The sequence below is a fragment of the Natrix helvetica genome (genome assembly GCF_964273705.1).
Source record: "Natrix helvetica genome assembly, chromosome: 2".
In the NCBI taxonomy this organism is placed as follows: Eukaryota; Metazoa; Chordata; class Lepidosauria; order Squamata; family Natricidae; genus Natrix; species Natrix helvetica.
The window spans coordinates 81,920,446-81,939,844 of record NC_138552.1 but is presented as its reverse complement, the minus strand read 5'-3'; the positions used below and the strand labels follow the sequence as shown (position 1 = coordinate 81,939,844).

General features: G+C 37.3%; 1 protein-coding gene across 5 annotated transcripts in view; it reads right to left on the bottom strand.

Moving 5' to 3' along the window:
- Positions 1-19,399, bottom strand: part of CCDC171 (coiled-coil domain containing 171) — a 207,539-nt gene that overhangs the window by 11,318 nt on the left and 176,822 nt on the right. The window contains exon 26 of one of the 5 annotated variants that reach the window (XM_081945146.1): positions 17,024-17,077. The exons of the other annotated variants lie outside the window; for them this stretch is intronic. Coding sequence (XP_081801272.1) covers positions 17,048-17,077 — 30 coding nt within the window. The 3' untranslated portion in view covers positions 17,024-17,047. The remainder of the gene's footprint in view (positions 1-17,023; positions 17,078-19,399) is intronic. 5 annotated transcript variants of the gene reach the window in all.

The following is a 19,399-nucleotide window of genomic DNA, read 5'->3' as shown; positions in this document are numbered from 1 at the left end:
GGTATTTAAATAATGAATGTTATTATACATGCCATTGTAAGTCAAAAGAATAGGCCTCTCTAAAATACATATCGAAGAAAGTAAATGTGGAACATAAAGGAAATATATAATATTCATTCATTCAAATGGCATCTCTTAAACAGATATTAGGATACTTCATTTTTTTTTGATTGCCTGGATAATTCTCCCGCTTTCCGCAACACACACATTTTTAAAAAAAGAAAAAGCAGAATCATGCAAATAATTGTGTATCTTATGTCATGAAGAGCAGAGCCATTTATTAAGAAAGCTATAAAAGAATATATGCCTAGGGCAGTGTAATACACATCAGATTGTAGATGAACAATGCTTTCCAAAAGTTTTACCAGGGTAAGATCTTAAAAAGATTTTAGTTGCTGAGTTTGGAGAGGGGGATAAGAAAGAGCAAGAACCTTATAGTCAATCCAAATTATCATAATTGATCAGTTTGGATGCACACCCATCATCTCTATGTAACTTCCTGTGTAGCTATGTTTCTTTATATAGTGAAGATATCCCTTTGCCACACAGTTCTTCTGAAAGTGTTTTTTTTTTAAAAGAAGACCTATTATTTATCAAATGTATATGGCTAATCTATCTCACAAAAGTGGTTAAACTTACAGCTTAGTTCCTTTAGAAAATTCTAATTCTAGTTCAATGAACTATATAAGTGGGTTCTGAATTGCAGACATAATCAAAACATTTTTCTACCCCTGCTGTGTACTATCTATAAGTCATCATTTATGTTCACAAGCCAAAAAAATCTAGTTTCTTTATTAAAATTAGCTATTTTTAACACTTCATAACAGAACTTTGCCACCCGGAGAAATGGGGAGGGTGCTCCATTGGAATGTTTTCTCTGGTGAAAAGAAACAATAGCACTTATGGTGAATCTTGGATAAACTGCTATGGTACTTAGACAACCTTTTTTTGATGTGATGACTATATGAGATTTATTCTGAAATCAGAATAAATTTTCTTGGATTTCAGATAATCTTCCCGATTCCTCTGAGGTTCTGAATGTAATGTTTAAATTGACTATGGCATTCACCCATTCTCATTTTTTTGAAATGGGCCTTGCATTTTGTTGGATAAAGAAATTAAAATATTTAGCCTTGTTTTCCAATCAATCAGATATCATGCTACATTCTGTCACAGAAACAGCAAGCACTCCACTTTTTATTATATATGTCTGATCCAGTGGTGGGATTCTGATTTTTTTATTACCGGTTCTGTGGGCGTGGCTTGGTGGGCGCGGCAGGGCTAGGATAGGCATGGGAAGGATACTGTAAAATCTTCATTCCCACCCAACTCCAGAGGAAAGATACTGCAAAATCCCCATTCCTTCCCAATCAGCTGGGACTCGGGAGGCAGAGAATAGATGGGAGCTGGGCCAGTGAGAGGTGGTATTTACTGGTTCTCTGAACTACTCAAAATTTCTGCTACCAGTTCTCCAGAACTGGTCAGAACCTGTTGAATATCACCTCTGGTCTGATCCAAACAAGGACTATTCAACTATAAGACATCTCATCTAAAATAATTGGAGAAGGAAAAAACTGGAATTTCTAGCTGTGTGAACTAGAATGTTGTCAGGAAGTAAAGCTGGATGCATTCAAACATCTTTTAGCCTGGTTCAGATTTTACACATATTACATTTTGGATAAGTATAACAGTATTGACCTTGATCCAGCTTTTTCCTGGTATAAGTGGTCCAAAGGGAAATAAACAAACAAACAAGCCAAACAATAAACCATCAGAAAACCCTCCACATTTCACATTTATAAAACCTGAAATCAGCCAGAAAAGTACATTAATTTTTTTAAAAAAAATATTGCATGGGGAGGAAAGGATTCATCACTGTTGACACAGGAATAGCCAAGAGGCAAAAAGGTCACACTTTAGACTCAATGTCAGTTTGTGTCTAATATGCATACAAGCTTTAAATGTGCTAACTGAGCAAGAAACCAAGCTTCATTGGTTCTAAACTTGAATATGGGTGAGCTAAGGTTACAGCTTCTACCGGTACTTTCATTTTGCACCTATACGACAAGAACTAATAAGCCAAGAAAAACGATATGTACACTCAGTCACTACAGACAACTCTCTAAGGACAAGAAGAGTATTTTTCTCCCTGAAATTGTCATATCAAACAAACTCTCCTAAACAAGTAGAAATCAATATTTCCTACTTTCCAAAAGCTTGCTAAGTATAATTTATGTTTTAAAAAGGAATTAATGGACTGTTGTCCTTTGGTACAAATGTACAATCTCTTCAGAATATTCATGAGGGGAGAACTTTTATAAAATAAAAAAACAGATAGAGTTCCAGGAAACACATTTTATTGATTTATATTTACATTGAATTTATTACGGTTATAATATACTTTTCTTTTATGGAGCTACAAGAGGCTTACATGACTCTTTGTGTGCCTGTAACTTGAACTTCACAACCATCTTGGGTGGTATGACAGGTTGAGAAATGTGACTGGCTGAGAGGAACTCTGGCCTCATGCCTTCTAGGTCTCAGGCCAGCATCTAGTCCTGGGTCCTCAGCATAACGCCTGGGAGTGGCGATGTTTCCACAACACATTGCTTGGCTCCTGCCAACTTTCTTGCCTCACCTAGTTTCGGATTTTAAAGCTCTTTTCAATTAAAAACTGAATGAAAAGTTAGCATGTTATAAAGCCAAAGCATGCCCTGAAGCTCCAATTATCTCCCATAAGCCCTTGAAAAATTCTTACAAAGTAACTAAAGGCGAATGACTGCAAGAGACAGTCCTTAGTTTGCCTTCTAGTATCTAAGTATTTTGTGAGTGGATACACTAACCATTTTGTGAGCATGTCTATGATCTACTCCACATATCCTACTCGTCCCCACATATGGGGGAATCCCAGCTCAAAACATTTTATATACGAAAGAGCTGTGTGGAAACTTATTTACAATACTATGTTATGCCTGCATGTACAGAATGGACTTTAGGTTCAGATCACCCATGTAAAGGAGATAGGATAGAACTAGAGCCAAGCAATGTGTTTGGCAGATGTTTTTGACATGTAGCCATGGCCACACCTGCTTAGTATTATGCAGCCAAGACACTGCCATGGAGTTTGACTGGACAAATGGACCACCCTTACCAACAACAGGGGGAACATAGTAAAAATTGAAATCAAGATGCTCTATGGAAATAACATCAAGAGCCTGGATGAAGTAGATTGCTACAAACATTGATAGTCATCACTTAATAACCAGTTGCTTAATGTTGTTCAAAATTACAGCAAAAGTCCTGGCACTGTCTAAGAGCTCACAAGTTGAAGAAAGACACAGGGGGACTAATTCTGTCAGCACAAGACCAAGCCTTTAAAAACAAATGCATACAAGGTCAGAATTGAGAAGACAGCAATAGAAAGCAAACACTGCCTCTGTAAAGAATCTGAAGAAACAGTGGACCACCTGTTAGCTGCTTCAAAAAGATCACACAAACGGACCACAAACAACAACCAGGCCAACTAGCAATAATGGCACATAGGAATATCTGCAAGAAATACCACTTGCCTGTAAGCAAGAACTGGTGGGATGACAAAAGAGACCAAGAAATATAAAATGAAGAAACCAAAGTGCTCTGGGGTTTTAGAATTCAAACAGTCAAGCATCTGCCACAAAACACCTGGACTTAACAATTGTTGATATGAAAGACAAAACATTTTGGATACTGAACATCACTGACAAATAGAAGTAAAATGACTGTGGCAAAAGGGAGAGAAGATAATACCAACTGTAATAGGTGCTTTGGGTGCAACCCCTCCCCCCAAAAAAAATCTGGAGCAACCCTTAAACATTATTAGCATTGACAAAATCACTCTCAGTCAATTGCAAAAGGCAGCTTAACTTGGAAAGCTTACATCCTGCAATGATATTTTTAATACCTTCAAACAACAACATCTGCCTAGCCCAGGTCCTTGAAAAGGACTTGAAAGATGGATAAAAATGCCAAATTCAATCTAAATGTCTGACAGACCAAGAGACAGAGATCCCAAATCTTAGATTTGTCTCTTCTGGGGATCAACCTTCTTGATTCTCTCTTGTTGCTGCCTGGTCCTCTTAACTGGCGTTGTCTGATAGATTGCCAAGTGTGCTACCCATCTCAACTAGAGGCCACTTTATTCTGTTTCTGTTTTTGTTTATTTGGATTTATATGCCACCCTTCTCCAAAAGGACTCAGGGCGGCGTACAACATTAAAAAAAAACACATCCTAAAGTTAAAAAAATTATATACATATCCAAAAAAACAGCCAAATTTAAAAGACAATACATTTAAAATAAGTTAAAATTAACAGGCCAGGCCGGCTTGCTGGAAAAGCCAACTTTTTAGGGCGTGTCGGAAGGACCAGAGGTTAGGGATTATGCGAAGCTCCGGGGGCAGCTCATTCCAGAGGGAAGGCGCTCCCACAGAGAAGGCTCTCCCCCTAAGGATATTCTATGCTTAGATTACTAGTTTAAAACCACTGTGTGTTTTAGTGAAACCTCTCTGCTCATGGATTTCAGCACTTTGCTCCACTCTAAATTCAAGCTGAGACATTCCTCATGTTGAAATCTCCAAGGGCAGACCAATCTCTGGCATATTAAAATAGTTTCAGTCAAAGTGGTACCAACTGAACAGAGGCAGACTCTGTACTGGAGATGGCTTAAGGTGGTGTACCAGCCAGAACAAAGTTGAGGCATTTGTGACCAGAGCTGACATTTGGCATCTAACCATAAAGTCTAGTCCAGAACAATTCTGAGATGATACCTTTAATGAAATCAGTTGAAATCCCTTCTGATTATTTGGATCAATCTGCAACATTTCTATCTGATCTAGACTGGGATGAAAGGCCATTTGTACAGCCACAGATATGTATACACCAAGAGATACAGTTGAATATTGATCCTGTGTATATTTATTCCCTTATACAAAAACATGCCAATTAGCAGTACACTCAAGGAATAGTGAAATTCAAAGCTTTCTCTTGGGCTGTGGGATGTAAAGTGGCCTTTACACATCTACATACTGTTATTGAAGAATCTCAGAAAGTAGTACTTTTACAAATATGAGGCGTGCTTGGTTTTATACGCAGCTGCTTTGTTGAAGCGTAAGGGATGGGTGGGGAGGAAAAGTCAAAGTAGCATTAGCATGAATAGGCACCTCGTATTCCCTTGATTCAGGTGTCACCTGAGTAGAAAAACTCAATATAAGTTTTTTTTAAAACCTCTTTCCAAAAGTCTCAGTTGATTCATAACCTCAGAACAAATCTGCCATCCTTTTGTGTTTAACCCACAGTTTAGCACTGAATAATGGATGTTCTTTATCTTGAAATAGTTTCTTCAAAAGGAAGGAGGAAATACCTAAGTAAAAGTGCCCGACTCTGGAAAGAAGTAAATGTATCTACTTTTGTATAGAATTGTTCTTTTCTTCTGCGAAGCCTGTTCAATTATATTCTGAGTTCTATTCTTTGTAAAAAAAAAAAAAAAAACCTTTCTCCCCAAGGTTAAGCATCCTGATCTAGTTTTCAAGGCAGCAGCCGTGAGCTTTCCACTCTTCCTGCTGCAATTCAAGTGGTATTGTTGAAACTTTGTCTAACAATGGTTCTGATACTGTCACTTGGAAACAAACAGGAGGAAGGCAGATCGAGGAAAGAGTGTATCATGAATGAAAACAGAAAATTAAGTTACTGTTGTTGCACGCCTGTTAATTGTACCATATATCGTTCCTTTTATATTCAAAAGTTGACTTGACTAAAGTTAGACCTCTGTGGACTGAAAATAACTTTCCTTTCAAACAGTATTTTTGTATTTCTCTCCCCTCCCCCAGCTGCCCCATTTCATTGGACGATTCAGCCCAATCTACAAAATGCTAAGGATTCCTGCAGAATCTTAGCAGGATAACTGGTGATCTGGTTCCAGAAAACTTGATATCGGCTAGAATCACATATTGATGCTGCAATGGTCCTTGACTTATGATTTGTTTAGTGACCCTTCAAAGTTACAAAGGTACTGAAAAAAGTGACTTAAAATGATCCTCTCATGTATAACCGTTACAGCATTTCCAGAGTCACATGATTAAAATTCAGAACCTGGACAAAGGTCTATGACAGTGATGGTGAAGCTTTTTTGGCTCCCGTGCCAAAAGCAGGGGGAGCACAGGGGGGTCGTGCGCCGGCGTGCCACACCCATAATGCTATGCGTGTGACACCCCACCCCACCCACTTTTGCTGCGGTTTTTTTGCCCTTCCCAGGCTCCAGAGGCTTTCTAGGAGGCTGGGGAGGGCGAAAACAGCCTCCCCTGTCCCGTCCCGTCCCCGACGCCCTCCGGAGGCCACAGGAGCTTCTCTGAAGCATCTGGAGGGCGAAAAACGGACCTACGGAGAACCCAGAAGTTTGGAAATGGTGATTTCTGGTTTGTCCGTAGGGCCGATTTCGACCTCTGGAGCCTTCCGGGGCCTTCAGGAGGCTTCCCTGACGGCTCCGGAGGGCAAAAACCAGCCCTGAGCAAATCGGAATTGACTTCCGGTGTGTCCGTAGGGCCGTTCTTTGCCCTCCAGAGCCTTAAGGGAAGTGTCCTGAAGGCTCCAGCAGGTGAAAAACAGTCATACAAGCAAACTGGAGATCCATTTCTATACTTTCAGTTTGCCCGTAGGGCCGGTTTTTCAGGGAAGCCTCCGGAGGGCAAAAAACGGCCTCAAAAAAAAGCTGAAGTTAGCTGGCCAGCGCGTGCATGCGTGCTGGCCAGCTGACAGGGCAATGCCTCGCATGCCATGACAAGTGGCTCCCAGTTCCACCTGTGGCATGCCTGCCATAGGTTTTATGACAATTTGCCATGGTCCACTTGCTGGTCAACTCGCCATGGCCAACTCGCTGCAGGACAAGAGTTACACTAATATCAAATAAATGGTAGAATAGAATAATTAAAGAAAGGATGCAAAAGGAGGGACAGAATGAAATGTGAATGGCAAAAATTAAAATAATTTTTATTCATTTTAAATAGTTAAATAGAATTGTTCAATTGTCCCACAATAAGTTGTCCTGTGGTGAGTTGGCCCTGGCGAGTTGTCCTGCATCAAGTTGCCTGTGGTGAGATTTTAGATGATGAAAAAGTTGCCTGGGAAAGCCTGGTTTTAAAGGGTAACCTACAGTGTTTAAAAATATTGTTAAGGACTGAGTGTAATTTCATTTTTTCCACTGGAATAAAGTATGTGTATCAAAATATATAAATGAATGGCCTAATCCTGCCTACTCTGCCACAAAATAAATTAAAGGTATCTTACCCTGCTGAGGCAAAGGAAAGTTAAACTTGCTGGATTTGAAACTAGCCATTTTTCCCATAGTGCAAACATGACAATTTTATCTCCTGAAACTGCCAATGAAACTGTCAGGAAAATTAGATGTCATAAAATTATCCTATTAAACCACCACACTGGATTTCCACTAAATAGCAGTTAAATCAATTAAAATTACATTATTATGTCACATCAGAGCAACTGTTCAAAAACTTTATTTTAAAATCACACACACACACAAGTCTTCCCACCCCACACCAAAAAACCACAAAAGTGTCTTCCTTTGGGTAACTCTTCTACCTTGACTATATATATGACTATATATATATACACTCAAGGTATTGTGTAACTTTTCCAGTGCAAAGTTAGAGAATGGGTGGCTTCGGTCCAAGGCTGGCTAGTAACAGCTGACGTGCTCTGGAATCTAGAGCCCTAAATCAACATTGTTTTCACAGCTGTAATTAAGCCACCTAATCAGAAGCACATTTTGATGGTACCGTTTCTGGAAGCCAGACACTGATTTTTTTACGCTCGGAGCACAGTGGCTTGTAAGAAGTCCTTATTTAATTTCTATGTGTATACATTTCAAGAGGTGCAGGGTGGGGGGGGGGAGGAATGCACCTCCCCCAAAGGAAAATGGAAAAGAGCCTTTAACTGTTGGAAAGAAGCAGCTTTATGCGTTCCGGCCTTCATTAACTCTACGACCCACTCTCCTTCGGCTCTGGGCCGAGTCCCCATCCCTCGAGAGGCAGCTGCACGCAGTGAGAATAAGGACTTTTGCCAAAATCAACAGATGAGCTGGTCTGAACTGGCTCTCTGTGTGTTCCAACTGTAAATTGTGCTGTGATGATTAGAGAACTCCAACACAGGATGTTGACTCTTAAAACTGTCCAGAGAAAATAAGTTTGGAGTTACTTGCTTTTAAATTCAGGATGATGATAATGATGACAACGACGATAATGATGCTGCTGATGATGATGATTGCAACGATAATTTGAAAAAGATGCATTATGTCATTTGGTGCACAAAGTCCTATCTATGACAAGAGTCTTCTAATATGAATTCTGAATCATTCGTATTTTTATACATATATGCAGAGATTCAGACAATGATTTAATAGGCCCTGAAAGCATTCCTACCGATAGACCCATCTTCCTTAAATGTTTTTTCAAGAGAGCAATGAGTCTTGCCCTTCAATTGTCACAAGGTAAGAAAAACATGCATCTTACTATCTGTTAAAGAAAATAACTGTGAGATTTTCAAAATTTAGAAACTGGTTACCGCTTCTAATGCTTAAAATATGTTGTTTGAATTAAACAACCACTGAATTATCATCTCTTTCAAGTGGATTTAGTAACTTTAATATAAACTTTCAACCTCTGAGGCCATAATAAGGCTATCAGTAGGAAGGCCACAGTCATTGTGGTCTGATTACATTTAGTTCTGCATTTTAATTGCACATGGATTCCATTAAACTTTCTTTTTGCCTTATAGGCAACATTTAAATCAAATTACTATAATTTCCAATAGCTTGACAAGGTAAAAGTTCACATGCTTAGCATATTCTGCTTTTTAAAATGTTTTCTATAGAAAAGGAAATATTGTGTATACAAACCAAGGATGCAGATATCTTATCTGATTATACTACTTTGTTTTTTCAACTGTCGAAGTGGTAGCCCTATTGTGGCATTTTAACAATTACATATGATATATTGAGAGATTAAGAAGTATGATGCAGGCATACAACATTTATCTAAGGTATATTTGCACCATACGCCTTTCTTTGTCCAACTTTTTGATTTGGTGCAGATCCTCCTGGTCACCATTGCTGTAGAAAATTTTACTACATAGCAGGTTTTTGCAATTAACTGTTCTATCATTTGTGACAACATTTTATAGCAATTCATATTATGTCAGGAAAATTCTTCCACAAGAAGGATGCACTTTCTACTTAGTTTCTTGCTTCCAGATGAAGAAGATGAGACTATTATCTCTAATAGAAGGTGAGACTATTATCTCTAACCATAAAGTATGTAATTGGAGGCTATCAGGTTGAAAAGAGGAAGAGGAGGAGGTGGAGGCGGAGGAGGAGGAGGAGGAAGAAGAAGAAGAAGAAGAAGAAGAAGAAGAAGAAGAAGAAGAAGAAGAAGAAGAAGAAGAAGAAGAAGAAGAAGAAGAAGAAGAAGAAGAAGAAGAAGAGGAAGAAGAAGAAAATAATAATAATTTTTTCCTTAAGGAATACTTCTAATATTTCTCTGAATCTAAATCAATTGGAACTAATGTGTATCCCAATTGTTTTAAATTACAGGATTATATAATTTTTGATTAGAATAATTAGTTTGGTGATAAACATAGGAAGGTACTGTTTGAATATTAAATACGGAGTGTACTTTTAAGCATGGAGCCGGTGGCTATTTCTAGTCATTATATAAATCCCTATCTTTATGAATAAAGCCATCATCTATTAAATTGTTGTGGGTTTTTTAGTACCTGGAGAAAATTTAGATTTACATGCACAGAACATATCTATACAATCATATGTGAAGCATTTAATTACAGAACTCTCACACCGTACAGAATGGTCTTGACTGACTAATCTTGTCTTTAAGCAACAACTCAAGTGGCCCTATCCAACTGCTTCAAAATAGTTGCAGAACCAGAAAATACTCTGCAGAGCTGCAGATTATTTTTCTACAACAGTAAGCGAAAGCAACTAGTCTCTTGTCCTATGTATTATAAATTCATCCAGATCTGGATATTCTATGAAGGTTTGGACATGAATACCAAAGAAAGAGATGCAAAGTTAGTTGATGAATCCAAAACAGACAACTCCATCATGCCATCAACTGTTATCTGTTTCAGATAAAATTGAAATGAAGACAGTATAGGATATTGCTTCAGAAGTATAAGAAGCTGTAGACCAAGAATACCAAGCACTATACACCATGTTGTAGCATCTTGGAGGATGTACATATAGCATCAATGATAATCTTAGCAATACTTGTGGGATGTTTGCACATATTACTGTTAAGTCTATTTTCCATAGTCAGTAAAATATTCATACAAATGTTCCAACCCTCAACACAAAAGTGAAGAGAACATGGTCCATGAACCATGGCTGGATTTCACCCAATCCAGGATTGGTGTGACCAGATATTTATACTACACAAATTATGGAAGAATGAATTCAAGGACATGAGTGAGTCATAATATTCATTCATTTTGCAGTTGTCTCTAATCCACTCTTTGGAAAACACTTGCCACTACAGAATACCAAGTAAAGGCATGTGGTTCCTACATCACACTTGTGATGGGTCAATCAGCAGGGGTCACATCAAAGGTGAACTATCAAAAAACATTTGAAATCTGGGAATGCCAAAGATGTGCCTTCTCCCTGCTGCTATTCAACTTTGCAGTAGATGCCATCATGAGAAAAGTTTTTGCAAACAGATGTGTGAATTTGACTAAGGACAATTCATCGATGAGTTCCTGAATGCAAGTGACATCATTTCTGTTGATCATGAAGTGGAAGCCATCTCAATGGGATACAACCCAGCGATCTGGGACTAGTCAGTGTGGGAAAACAATGACTTATTAGTCATTATTTATTTAGACTGATTAGACTGATGACTTTTTAGTGGTCATACAGCTAAAAGGAGTAAAATTGGAACAATTCATGTTTAAAAATATTTTTATTAAAAGTTTAATTACAGTAGTAAAAAAGTACAAACTAAAAAAATAACTAAAAAAGAAAATAAAAAGGTGCAAAAAAGCAAAGAAGAAAAAAGGAAAAAAATCTCTAAGAAAGCAATTCCCCACCCTCATCATGGCAAGTATAAACAATTTCATTATCTCTTCCTCCTCTCAATTATAGATACAAAGCTCTTAACTTGTCTCATAACTATACATAGACCCAATAAATAACATACTCTCTAATGCAGGTGTCAGTCAAAAGTCCAGACAATAACATTAAAGAGGGGAGATTTCCCCTTTAAAGATCATAAATATTTCCTACTTGAAGTGGAAAGACAATTAGATAGAAAAGCCAATTTAAATGTTATCAGATTAGAATACATAGCGTAATTGTTTGAGAAAATGTTTTAACTCAATGTTAATTGTTAGCAAATCCAATATACAACATTTTTCCAGTCCAGAGGCCAGCAAGTCCCCATATAACCACCCAAAATAACATGTCCCATTTCAACTCTGATCAAATAAACTGACCTTGTGTCCCCTCCTTTTACATAGAATAATCTTGTTTTTTAATCCAGTTAGATGATTGTTGATCCTTGTTTTGTATTTCTTCAATACATTAAAGAGCCTCTCTTGTTAGACCAACAAAAATAAATTATTCCAACTGTTATCTCGATTTATCATTTTTATTTCTTCTTAATTTTTAAAACCTCATCCATTTTTTTCCCCATCTAGTAGCAAGTTCTTATTTGTGTTCTTTTGGACACGCATATCTTTTTCTGTAACATTTTCTTCTGGGAATAGATAGTTCCCAAGAAAACCCAACAGAACTGACATTATTGATTCAAAGTCCCAATACTATTCCTCAAAAATGTCTCCGAACGCCGTAAGTTATACCTTGTTATATTTCCAATATCAAAAACAGTTTTTCTTTCCCACAAAAATGTATTTATTCCTTAAAAGTATTGTCAAAGGCATAATATTCAAAATCCAATATGCCGACATTTTCTGAGCTCGTAATCCATTTAAAACTTTCTGTATTCAAAACCTTGTCCTTTCTTATTCAGAAATAGAGCCATTCTTTTGAACAGTAGCTTCTTTCAAGAAGCTTAAGAACTGGAAGGTGGGCTTGCTTTACACACCCTCAATTTCCTCCTAGGTGTTTTTGACTGAATAATCTTATTACCTGCATTTGCCTAGGTCCTTTACTTGTCTTTATATTTTGGACTAAACTTTGCTTTGTAGATTCTGATTTTACTTGTTGCTAATCTAACTAATGACTTCTGCACTGTTCACCTACTTTGCTGCAAATTTTAGACCCTTTGCCAGAAAAAAATCACACTACATGCACGACATAGTTGAAAACAACATTTCCAGGAAGGAACTTCTACATTTGAATGCTGGGAAAATACAGTGTCTCACAATCACAACTGTCTGGAAGACATACGTCAGGACCCCTTCAACAGATGAGTAAGAACTGTGTTCGCTCTACTTACAATGATCTGGAAAGACCCACAGATGTTATTTTTTGGACTTATTTCCAAAGATGAAAATATTATCAGGCAATTCTACACTGTCTATCTAAAAGTTTACTGACTCATGTCATTTCTACCCCACTCCTTGCTTAACATGCGGTATTTCAACACAAAGACCTATCACAGAAACAAATGAAGTATCACCCACAAAACCACATAAATGCATTCATGACAGAAACGTACATTGGATAACAGCATCAGTGAATATGTTCATCCAAAAACAACAACTCTTGGCATTTTCTGTGGAAGATGACAGTCCAACTCTTTCTCCAGCTGTTATCTCACTTGCAGCCTCCCTTGGGGATCATTATTCTTTCTCCCGCCTTCATTTGAAGCCATATGTCCTCCTGACCTTAGCAAATTTCCATCTCTGTGGATTCATGTGATTCCTCCATCTCTTCAGGTTCTCTCACTCTCTCTAAACCATTTCCCCAATTCTTCTATTTCCCCTTTTCTGATACAATCTAAATTCCAAAGGACTGAGTAACTACTGGGAAATTCTCCCAATATACTTGCCTGGTTCTACAGCCAGGTGGGCTCCTTCTAATTGCTTAAAGGTTTCAATATTTTGCTTATTCTCTTTATAAACAGATATTTATAAAATTGCCCTGAATTTACAATAAAGCCCATTATCTCGTGTCAATAGCAGGAGTAAAACAAAGAGGAAGCAAGACTTTATAAAGAATGAGGATTAGGATCAGGGTGTTTTTTGAGCTCTGAATGAATTACATTTATCCTCAAGAGAACAACACTTAAGGCATGACAAGTGAATCTTCTCTAGATAAAGTAACCTTATTATGCAGATAGCCAATATCTAATTTCATCCGGAAAGTTTACTGCTTCTTATTTCTAGGATAAGATGATTATATGCAAATATTTAGCTACTGCGGTCAAACATTTCTGCACCTTTTCTATCCACTCTTTTTTATTATTATTCAGAATTTCTAAACAATTGCATATATTGTAACTATGCATTCAAATTTGCAGAAAGATATTGTGTTTATTTATGAATTTATTCTACCATGAAAAGATTGTGTCAAGTTCTGTTCACTTCACCGAAACATAATTTTGCATTCAACTGTAGTGCTACAAAAGCTTTCTGAATCTAACAGCAATTCTCTGAACTGAACTTAAGAAAAGCTAATGATGCTCGGCTATTAAAATGGACATCCAGGATACCTTAGATTCATAGAATGTCTTTTTTAAGATAATAGTGGACATTTCTACTGCATTTGAAAGCCCATCTGTCCATTCAGTTTTACAAGACTCTGAACCTCCCCTTCACAGTACTGGCACTATTCATAACTTCAGTTGAGTAGCAGTCAATCGCTTACTTGAAAGCACATGAAGAGGTAAGCAAAACAGAACTAGAGGGGTAATTCCTATCAATGTATGCCTTGTCGTTTTATTTATGTATTTATTTACTGGGCTTATATTGCCGCTCCAATCAAAACTGAGTATTCTATTTACCCAAATATGGTTGAAGGGGAGAGTATATTCTGTATTTTCTCCTGGAGTTCAAGGCAATGTTGCCTTGTGGAGATATGGGTGGCAAACAAATTTAATAAAAATAAATACATATATTCAGCGCTCCTGCCTTTCACCTTTTTTTTTTCTTAATAATTCTGAAAAATATATTGGGCTGAGAGATAAAAGTATAGTCCAGTGGCACTCAGCTTCCATAATTGACAGTAGATCTTGAATATACGTCCTCTACATCAAAACAGACGCCACCAAGCCCAAACTTTCCCTTAAAGGTAAGCAAGGAGTCTAAGGTTAGGATCCAAATCAATGATCTGTTGCATTAGGATTTTTCAGTACTTCTGGGAGATAAAGAACTTAGAAAGATAATATGGCTACAGAAGGTCAAAAGATCACAATTCAGCACAGTTCACATTAGAACAACTCACTCAAGTCACCAGTCTTACTCTCCAAAATTTTATTTGTCATTCATTTGTTTTAGATGTCCAAAATCCTGTTTTATGGGGCTTTTCATCTTCTTAACTTCTTTCATCTCCTCTTTCATCTTTAGAAGTCTTTCATTCTTATTTCCCCAAAAGCTTTCATGATTCAGCCATCTTATTGCCCTGTTGCTCAAACATGAAGTTTCTCTCTCTGCAAGTTGTTCTAGAGATCCTCCACTCCACTCCATCCTTGGCGCTTTTCTGGTGGTTGCCATTGTATTATAATCCTCCCACCCCAAAATTGTCTCAAATAAGGAAAAAAGAAAAGGCAAGCTTTCCCTCCTTTCCCCCGCTCTTTTATCTTTACATGCCCTTAATACTTTTGTCTCAATATTCCATGGTTAGTCCCCATCACAATCTGGCTAATGTTACTTTTATCTTTTGCTATGCAAACTCCACCATTGTTTGTAGTCTTTAATAGTAAACCAAAAAAACCTTCCCACAAACGTCTGGTTCTTTTGTCTAGCTTAATTTCAGTTGGTTCAAAAATGTTTTCATGAAAAAAAATATTTCAAAAGAATTATCTGCTTTATTTTAGACTTTCTAATATTTTCTCTTCAATAAGCTTTTTGCCAAAAGATTTTAAGTGTTTAAACCTTTTTTTTTCTTCATTCCTTTATAATCCTTTATAAACCAGAAAAATAATAACTGACTAAGAGGAATTTTTTTGTCCTGCTGCTCCGAAAATCTCTACTTAGCTGTAAATTAGTTACATTCAAAAGTAGTTAAAAATGAGGCTCATGGGAACCTTATGCCCATATAGGTTGTATTATGGCTGTGAGATTGATTCAAATCCCTCAACTTGCAACTGCTATCTCCTCATGAGGAACAGCTGCCCAGCATGCAAGTGGGAGATCTCATGGTTTCTTCCTTCTCCAGAGAGGCAAAAAGTTGTTGCCTGGGGGCTGATGTGCACTGCAATGCTATCCCCACTCTTTCAAAGACATCTAGTTTGCCATACATCTTCCCCAGAAGCTAAGATCCAAACAATTTCGTTCTTTCTTTTTTCTTTTCTTTTCATTCTTTCAACTTTATTCAAAGTACTGTCCACCAAAGAAAATCAACTCCCTTGATAAATACTGAAAGTACCAAGAAAACCCGAATCAAAGGAGTAACCCACTGAAGCAGGGGTGAAATTCAGCAGGTTCTGACAGTTCTGGAGAACCGGTAGCGGAATTTTTGAGTAGTTCGGAGAATTACCGCCAAATACCATCTCTGGCTGGCCCCAGAGTGGGGTGAGAATGGAGATTTTGCAGTATCCTTCCCCTGGAGTGGGGTGAGAATGGAGATTTTGCAGTATCCTCCCCCTGCCTTGCCTACCTGCCATGCCCACCAAGATTTTGCAGTATCCTTCCCCTGCCATGCCCACCAAGAACTGGTGGAGAAAATGAATTTCACCACTGCACTGAAGTTATAATAAATATGTGAATTCAGCAAGGTGAATTCACTTTTTTAAAAACTTAAAGGGTTGGATTTAATTTGACTGAATTAGATTAAGATCCTAATCCTGATCCTAAACTGTGTACCTACATTGCATGTTATTTCTCCTGGTTCACATTTATGATGGCACCCTAACTTGCCTCCTGCTATCAAAATAATGGTTTTGCATTTGCTGCATTTGCACAAAATGGTAAGATGTTAAAATGGTAAGATGTTAAAATGGTAAGATGTTAAAATGGTAAGATGTTAAAATACTACCCCGGCTCCTCCTTTCTAAACTTTGAAGAAACAGGATAGGAATAGTATTGATGCTTTTGGATTTTGGTATTGGAGAAGATTTCTGACAACAACACTGACAGCCAAGAAAACAAATGAACAAACCAACCCAGACTTCTCACTGGAGGCACAAATAAGCAGACTCAAATTATCCTACTTTGGACACATTGTGCAAAGACGTAGTTCTCTGGAGAAGTCTCTAAAACTGATAAAGAAGAGAATGGCCAGCAGCAGGGTTCATGGACTTAGTTACAGTGGCAATGAGTGCATTATTGGAAGACTGAAAGAGCAGGATGGGACTAGATCACGGTAGAGAAAATCTATCTATAGTTGTCACTAAAACCTGGCAACAATTTGATGGCACATAATCAAGCAAGCAATCCTCCTCTTAGTGGACCTAACTGATAATGCCAGATAGCCTCAATTGAAAACTCTTGTCTTGTTATTCTTAACAAAAGCCAGAATCAGTAACTACAAGTATGTCAAAAGTGTGTCCTAGTGGTCTGTCCAAACATGGTTATCATGTCTTAAGCTATGATCAATTAAATGAAACCATGCCATTTAAATAAGTGGAACCCACAGCAGACAACAAAGCAAAATCTGGAAACATAAACTGAGGATGTTTGTATACTTCACTCAGTCTACATTCAGGACATTGGCGGTTAGGATCATTGTTCTACCTCAAAACGATCTTGTATCCTGGAGAGCAACGTAAAGTTATAAAACCATGATTCTAAGATTTAAACAGATGGGGAACAAACAGATAAATAACTCCTGCATCAACTCACCTGTTTTACATCTGGAAGCTCAAATTACGATGTACAGTAGGATTTCAATTTTGACTAGAAAAGATAAAAAATGTTCCACATTAGGCTTGAAAGCAGAAGAGACTATGGGCAGGAAAGGCAGGGCCATCAAAGCTGCTCTGCCCAGACAGAGACTAGTACTATACTAACTCATAGTTTGTCTATAGCTGGACCTCTCTTAAGCAGATCTTCAGTTCTTCCTCCTCATGTTTTAGTCCTTTGCACCTGTCGCAAGCCAAGGAGCCATTTAAAGCACAGGAGAAAATCAAAGTCACACAGCAATGAAGAAAACAAGCCTGGATGTTGTGGCATGCAAAAGTCTTAGACACAAGGAAATGGAAAACAAAAGTCAGGTGTACTGAATATTCTTTGCATGCACCTTTCTTCTTGTAGTTGCTCCTATTTTTTATATACATTTATGATGGCTCCTTCATTCTTGAGCTACATATAAATATCTGCTTAGGGATGCCTGAGCCTGTACTCCAGCCTAACTAAACAAAAAAATAAACTGAACATAGGTAAACCCTCCAGTTTTGGAGTTAGCAGTGTGTAGGTTGAAGAGTGGAGGACACAAAAGGACAGTTCTCCCCATTGAGACAATAAAAAATACATTAGTGCATTTGAAAGAGAAGAAAATTTAAGGTGATTATTCCCAAGGTGTGAGAGAACGTATTCATCCAGAAAGTTTTGACTTTGCTTGATTGGTTGTTGAAAAGAGTAGTAATCTTAGCCTTGCCTTTTGTTCCTCAAGAAAATGATGCACCACAAGATAATATAAGCTTTCTCCTTTCCTCTTAAACCATTCTAACTCCAATGGTTTCTTCTCCCATTCAAATTAAAAGTGAGCACATGGTTGGTTCTGTTTCAACTTTCTGTCCCTACAGGCAATTGGAGAAACTAAGTGACAAGACAAAAGAGCACAGAAGAAGCTTACTGAGAGATTGGCTTGCACATTATTAAAGCAGCCGAAAAGCAGATACAGAAGGAATGGACAAACAGTAATAAACTTATACAGACATAAGTTCAATAGTGAGTTGTTTCTGGAAAAATGAATATAAGCATAGCACTGGAGTGTTGGAATGGAAAGTCGAAAATGGTGGATAGTGAATTGGCACAGTTTATTTGATGAGATTGATTAGTTATATTTACTGAATTATTAACTATGAGAACTTTAAAAAACTTTTGCTTTCATTTGTAGATTAACCTCAAACTTGCCACGTTATAACAGTCAGAAAAGCAATTTCAATTAAAATGCATTGCAGTATGTCAACATCACATAATAGTTTACAAAGTTATGATTCTGTAGTTAGAGTCAGAAGTTTTAAATTGGCACTGTAGCTGACTTTCATGCAATAGAAATTAAGTCATCTGAAGTTACACGTAGAGCTGGTAGCTTGAAGATCATAGTTCAACTTAGCTGATTACAGGTTGATTTTTTAAAAAATTTCTATATCAAGCAGGGATGGGTCATAGAATTTTTCAATCAAATATCTTCATTCAACAATTACAACTATTGAAAAACATGCTTAAAATATTCCATTAATCTGACATCATTAGAAAGTTATCAAAAGTTAATCACTTCAAACAACAACAATAAAAACAAAACCCTAGAACCAAACTCTTCAATGAAGAAAGGAGAAATAAATACAAAAGAGAGACTGTACGTGGGTAAAAAATTACAATGGCTGGAGAGAGAAGTCAAGGTATTAACCCAAGTAGAACAGATTAAGAAACCATTTTATATAGGACAGGATTATTCTTATTGCCACAGCTATGAGAATCCTGCAAGTTTCAATGTATTTCCCACATACGCATCAACTTATCCTCATGTGAAACTAGGAAGGGTTTGTCTAAGGTGATTTCTCGTGTTATTTTCTTGTCTTGTACTGAAGTCTCTATTATTTGACATTTTTTCAAGATTATTATATCGCAAAGAAAAAATAAGATGAGGGGGAGAAATGATATTTTTTCTCATGGAGTAAAAAGATTCTAACTGTATTTAAACACACAACTTTAAGTAGATTTAGCTCAATATTTACAGGTGTAGGAGATGACCGGCTGAGCCTGAGGGATGTTATTAGTCTTTAATCCCTTTGTGCCCATAGGAGATCTAATTCCAGCCCACCTTATCTACCACCAATTCGCTTTGACCATTAGTAGTTCAGATTCTTATCGAGAGGGTTAGGATGCAATGATTCATCTTAACTACCTTGATTCCTGATTTCTTGTGCTTGGTAGCAAGGTTGTTAATATGGCATGCAGAAGACATATAAGGTTTGAAAATGTAAAAGGGATGTTAAAAATATACCACCAACTTGGAATCCCTAAAAGTGAAGAACTTTAGATTCCTCATGTATC